The sequence below is a fragment of the Crocodylus porosus genome, unplaced genomic scaffold, assembly GCF_001723895.1.
Source record: "Crocodylus porosus isolate Cpor-Errol unplaced genomic scaffold, CroPor_comp1, whole genome shotgun sequence".
NCBI classification, from domain to species: Eukaryota; Metazoa; Chordata; order Crocodylia; family Crocodylidae; genus Crocodylus; species Crocodylus porosus.
The window spans coordinates 314,580-320,746 of NW_017728925.1; the positions used below are offsets into that span (position 1 = coordinate 314,580).

The 6,167-nt window shown below is 56.6% G+C and overlaps 1 protein-coding gene across 1 annotated transcript in view; it reads right to left on the minus strand.

Annotated features, from left to right (window-relative positions):
• Window positions 1–366: 366 nt before the first annotated feature.
• CLIC3 (chloride intracellular channel 3) overlaps window positions 367–6,167 on the minus strand; it is a 14,103-nt gene continuing 8,302 nt past the window's right edge. The window contains exons 2-6 of the mRNA XM_019540488.1: window positions 4,015–4,124; window positions 3,496–3,621; window positions 3,017–3,123; window positions 2,257–2,432; window positions 367–1,899 (exon numbers count right to left, since the gene is read on the minus strand). Of these exons, the coding sequence (XP_019396033.1) occupies window positions 1,630–1,899; window positions 2,257–2,432; window positions 3,017–3,123; window positions 3,496–3,621; window positions 4,015–4,124 (789 nt within the window). The 3' untranslated portion in view covers window positions 367–1,629. The remainder of the gene's footprint in view (window positions 1,900–2,256; window positions 2,433–3,016; window positions 3,124–3,495; window positions 3,622–4,014; window positions 4,125–6,167) is intronic.

Below are 6,167 nucleotides of genomic sequence, written 5' to 3' on the forward strand. Positions count from 1 at the left end.
CCCCCATCTGCTTTACCCTCCGGGCTTAGAATGAATTTGACTTTGAATGAATTACATTTTAATGACATTTTTATCTGGCTATTTTAATTACCCAACCTGTGTCCATAACTTATTTTAAATAAACTAGTGACTTTTTGCTTTGTGTGCTAATAGCCTGGTCTTACTGCATTTGGCTCTTTTGGTCACTTGGTGATGGACCTTGCGGGAAGCAAGATCATCTGTAACTACAGGGCTATAGTTGTGGACAGGGAGAGCTGCAACCCCCTCTCCCAGGGCTCCCATGTCAGCTGTGCCCTGTGTAGCCCACATGTGGTCAAGAAACTTCCCCTCCCTGGAGAAGGTCAGTTATTGTTCAACACCACGATGTGCTGTGCTTTGCTTTTCTTTCCTCTTTATTGACTTTTAAAAGCTCTAGGACAGTAGACAAATCCGATCTGCTAGAGACAAATGTGGTGAGGTTTGGGACAAAGTAGGGATGAGGCTTGTTGCTACTGGACCGGGTGGCAGAGAGCCTGGGGGTAGCTGGGCAATGAGCCTCTCAACCCTGATACCTCAGCAGAGGGCTGCGAGCCAGCTTCCAGCACCTGTGACTTTGAACACCAGGGGTGGCACACTGTACTGTACAACTGTTTTTTTTTCCCCTCTCACAACCTCCCTGTCCCTGGCTCTTTTTAAAGGCCACTGTGATGCTAGTACAGGGCTCAGTTAGGGCTGGGCTAGCCTTTGGCAGGAACCCACCTCCTTCCATGGACGGGCATTAGTGTAGATTTACCCCCTTGCCAAGTGCTGGTCTTGCTGCAGGTGTTGCTTCTAGGAAGGCTTCTTGGCTCCTGAAGATCTGTGGGACTCACCACTCTTGAGACCCTATTTGTTGCAGGAAACGTGCCTCTTGCTGACAACAGGTGCAGAGTGGCCTGGGATGGAAACTACAGCTCCCAGCATAGTGAGGGCTGAGCCCTTTTAGCACAGGGAGGAGCCTTAGTGGGCAGGTTCATGCAGCTTTCTCCAGCCTTGCTGGTCTCCTCTGCCACCTGCCTTCCCTCCATGCCAGCTGGGATGCACTGCCCAGGCCCCAGGGGAGCTCCCGGCTGCCAGAAGTCTTCTCTGCAGCCTGTTCTGCTCCATTCCAGCTCTGAGGCATCTGTTATCACCGTGTCCTTAGCAGGCAGGTTATGGAGAGGGTTGGTCTTGAGAAGGTAGCCATGCCTCCTGATTGTACATAGAGTACTTCTACCTCCAAGTCTTGATGGGGCTGGAGAAGCAGGGGGCTGGAGTAAGAGGCCTCGAGGGAGCACGTCAGACAAGATGGAAGGATATTAGCTGAAGAGGCTTCCCAGAAGATCCTCTCTTAGGGAGGGCTTCAGGGTGCATGGGGCAGGCTGGAGGGAGAAGAGGTGACGGCCACCAAAGAGCAGCCTCCTGCTGGGCTAAAGCCCTTCCTAAATCAGGTAGGACTGCTGGCATTGCCCTGAAGTAACCCAGGCCCAGCTTGCCCCAGTCCAGGAGCAGTGCTGGGCCATGGCTGTTCAGGGCACAAGCCCGGAGCAGCTCTTGCTCCCTCCACCGCTGTTTGGTGCTTGTGGATAACACACAGGCTTATTTCACAGCACAGCCCCATCAGGTCCGTCTCTACACCCTTCCCCCAGCCCCACCTCCTGCTCTGGGGCTTTGGCACTGGCTGTTCATGGAGGGGGACAGGGGAGCCATCGGTGAACGTGGAGATGGTAGCGGCCTCTGCTCGCTGGAGGACCGATCCACAGAACTATAGGCCTGCACGATCTCCTCATTGTTGGGGCAGGTGTACTTGAATTCCTTGACTTCTTGGGCATTGTTCAGATACTGCCAGATGCCTCGCAGGTCCTTGGGGATCCCAAATTGCCGGTAGTGCTCGCAAACAACCTGCGGGGAGAAGCAGCAGTGTTTCTTATCCTCTACACTGAGACTGTTTCCCCCCGCTACCTCACCCAGGGCAGCCCGCTGCTTTCTCAGCAAAGCCTCCTGGATTGCAGGCCCCAGCTGGAGTGCACTGTGCTCGTCTGCAACTCGGAGAGCTGTGTGGAGCTGAGGGCTTTGTCTGGGATCTGCGCCCATGGAAAAAATCCCATCTCCTGCTGCTGTTCTGTCCTTGGGATGTAGGGAGTTGCCCCAGCCAAACACCAGCTTGTGTAGGGCTCAATGTGGCAGCAGTGACCAGCCATGGGAGGGCTCCCAGGGTGGAGCAGGGTGAGGGGTTGCTTCAGGGGATCCTGCACTCACGTGGACGATGTTGAGCTTGGGCAGCAGGCTGCAGTCAGCTAGTGTGAGCTGGTCCCCGTCCAGGAAACGCCTGCGGGACACAGTGAGGCGGGGGTCCTGGGTGAGCTCGTACTCCAGGGGCGTGCGCAGGTACGTGTCCAGCTTCCACAGGGCCTTCAGCAGACCACTCTGCAGGGCTAGGGCGTGGGGAGCAGAGCAATCAGCACAAGGCCCACAGAGTCCTGCAAGGGCTGGCATGGTGTTGCTATCTGCTGGCCAGCCCCTATTAGCCCCTGCCCCATGCAAGGATGAGCACCTTCCTCTGCTGGTGAAAGCTGCCCTGCCAGCTCCAGGGTCAGTCCCAACCACCCCCAGGCCAGGGTAGCTCGGCACAGGACCATGCACCTGTGCCAGAGCTCACTCCAGGGCTTCAGCTGCTCCTTCCTTGCAGGCAGAGTTGGGGGTGCCTGAGTTGGAGTGAGAGCTCCCCACCTGCCCTGCAGTGAGCCCCTTCCAGCAGAGCGGAGACCTCTGGCAGAGGAAGGGGAGCCAGTGCCAGTGGTGACTCATGAGAAGGGCCAGGCAAGGTCTGACTCAGCAGTGGGGAGGCCTGGGAGGGGTTTTAGGCTGATAAAGCTGAGGAGAGCAGCAGCAAGCCTGCGTGGGGCAGAGGGAGGCGTGTGGGGCTGGCAGCACGGTGCCAAGGAAGGCAGCAGGGCCCTGCCCCATGTGGCTGCTTGTGGATGCCCTCCTGTCCATCCCTGGCATGACAAGCCCTCACCTTCATCCTGGGCAGGCAGTGGGTTCTTGATGTATGCAGAGAACTTGTGGAAAACGTCGTTGCCTGCCGTGAAGGACTCCTTGTACCGTGGAACCAGGCTTGGGTACCTGCAAGAGGCCGAAGGAGGGAGGCTGTGAGCTGGAGCAGAGCTGTGGGCCTGGGTTAGGGCAAGCCCGAGAAGCCACATGGACTCGGAGTCCACTGCTGTGCCCCAAAGTCTCCCCTCTTCTCCTTTCTCTCCTCCCATGTCCTTGTGCCTGTCTTGTCCTCTCTCACCCCATTTCATCCCACCCCATCCCTGTCCAGCTCTTGCCTTCCCACCCTGCTCCACCCTGCTTCCCCCTCCCACCAGCCCTGAAGGAACCGTCATGTTCCCCATCCCTGCCCCCAGCACAGCGTCCCCCCACCCCTAGGGACTGATCTTTGTTGCCCTGATTGTGTGGGGATGACAGTGCCCAAGGGAAGGGCTGGCCACTCACTTTGGGGGCCTCAGTGTCTCCTCCAGGAACTCCTCAATCTTGATGGTGTCGGTTTTGGGCTCCCCATCATACAGCAGCACGGGCAGCTGGGACCCTGGAGCAAAAGCCTTCAGCACATCCAGGGATCTGCAGGGAGAGGGGCTCACAGTGACCCTGGGGCAGAGGCCAGCAGGTGCTGCCATGCACCTGGCTGCAGATGCAAGCCAGGCAGCAGCCGTGTGCCAGCCTGCTGTCCTCTGCCAGCAAGTGCCCTGCTGTGCTGCCCTGAACAGACAGAACTCGTTGCCTGCCCCATCACACTGCAGAGCAGGAGGTGAGCTAGCATGGTCAAGGGGAAGAGGCAGCTTGGGCTTTTCCAGTCTGTCCAGTCTCCTTTCCTGGTTCTGGGTGAGAGTCACCTGGGGGGACACACAGGTGAAGGGAGAGGCAGGGGTCTCCATGGAAGTGGGTGGGTCTCCTAGGGGGGAGGGGGGTGTGGGCAACTTGCAGTGGCTTTCCTGGCCCAGCCTTTCTGCTCACCTTTTCACATCCACGGTGGTCAGAGTGAAGGGCACACCCTTGAGCAGCAGGACCATGAAGAGGCGCTGGCAGAAGGGGCAGTGCCCAATGCTCTCGCCATCATCGCTGGCCTGTGGAGACACATAGCACCCTTGTGCCAGGGGCAACGTCTGCAGCCTTCTTCCCCCACTCCCTCCTACCCCCTGGGAAGTCTCCTCCCTCCTACACGCAGGGCTGGGGGGTTTCTGAAGGGTCCGATCCTGTGCAGGCTGGATTTCACGCTGAACCCTTCCATGCCTGTTTCCTCCATCCGTACAATGCAGGGAGACTGTGATCAGAGACAAGTCAGAGCCATAAGCCCTGGCTGCCTGGACACTGTGACCAAGGGATCAACTGTACCAGCTGGGGTAAAAATCAGCTTTGCAAAAGCAAAAGTAGTTTCCTTCAGATAATCCTATGGCTTGTACAGTGACAGACCATGGGCAAAGGAAGCTGGTGCCAAGGAAGGCGGTGTCTTTGTTGGTGTTGCAGAGAAAAGACAGTGACGGACTCACAGGGAAACAAAGAGCAATGCTATCAGGCTGCACTTCCCACCCTGCACTTCGGGCTCAGGCAGGGACACTCTGCATAGCTCACATGGGTGTTGGCCAAGCAGGGTCTGGTTTTATCCAGGCCTGTGCTGGCTAGTACACAGCCTCTGATGCATGGTACTGAAACTACATGCTAGGTGGGGCTGCTGGATCATGAATGATCATCACGGCCAACCTCCAGTCTCAGCTACACTGGGGTAAATCTGGAGGGACCCTCTCATCCCCTTCACTGGGACCTCTGCAGACAGACCGTGCTTTACCACTAGAAAAATGCCAGTTTGGTGAAACAGCCAACATCACAACAAGCTGCTGTGCCATCCTTGGCTAACCTGAGTCCTGCAGCTGTTCCTCATGTGGCTTCTTCCTACCGGAGGACTGAGTAGAGAGATCAAAAGTCATTGCCCCCAAGCCCCAGCTTGGTGTGTTTGTTAGCCAGGTTGACTGCTGTACTGTGGACACTCCCATCACCTGCTTTGACCCCCATGCCCAGCAGTCACCAGGCTGTGCCCTCCTCCTTTCAGTGACTAGCAAGCACGTGGGTTATGCACAACCCTGTGACATTACTGGAGACAGAAGGGAAAAACAAGTCTTCCCTGCTCAGCATCATGAGGCCTTACTTGGTTCCTTGGTGAGGTGTTTCAGCACAGGAACCATTGCCCTCTGCCAGCCTGCCCCATCCCCTGGCAGCAGGGTGGTTGTTATAGTGTCCATGTACCTGAAGGCTGTTTCTATAAGTTCAGTGCACAAGATTTTGCAAGAGGCTCAGCAGTTACTCCAGATGGCAGATGGCCACGGATGCTCTGCTTGCCCCTTTCAGAGCCTGGCAGAATTGAGGGCTGCCAGGAGACTGAACCACTAATCCCCTAGTCTGGTTAGCTGGAAGTGCTAGAGCTTCACATAGTCTCTGGTGCAGGGAAGACCCTGGCATGAGCTCCAGCACCTGGCACAGAGGCCTGAGGCAGAGTCCTTGCTGGGCAGGGAGTTTTGTAATGAAGATTATTCTAACATTACATGCCCTTCCCTTTTGTTCCAGGGCGGATGCCGCAGTCTGGTTACACCTAGACTGTTCTGGCAGGTGAGTCAGACACTGGACAACACAGCTACACCCAGGTTGGAGCATGACACAAGGCCTGCATTGCACAGGCTGCATATTCCCAGAGAGACAGAAACTCAAGGGGGAAAGCAATGGCTAAGCCGGGGGTGTCCAACATACAGCCAGCCCACAGGCTGCATCTGGCCTGCAGAGGAAGTCATCTGACTTGCAGGGCTTCTCTCTGGCAGACAACTCACCTCCCATGGGGCTTCTTGCTGTGGCTCTCAGAGCTGCTGTGCCAGTGTGATCAGCCCCCAGGGGATTAATGGCTTTCTCCCTCCCCACCCCCCGCTCCAAATCCACAGCTATATTTCTGGTTTTTGATTCTCATTTGGCACCCAAATTGGTGACAGGGCTGCAAGGGTGTTAACAGCAGCTGTGGCAGCTTGGATCCAGCCTGCATAACTCACTGGAGTGCTTATCTTGCTGGGATCCTATGACCCCAGCTGACTTCCTGCCCTTTGGGCAGGGGGCTGGACTCGATGATCTCC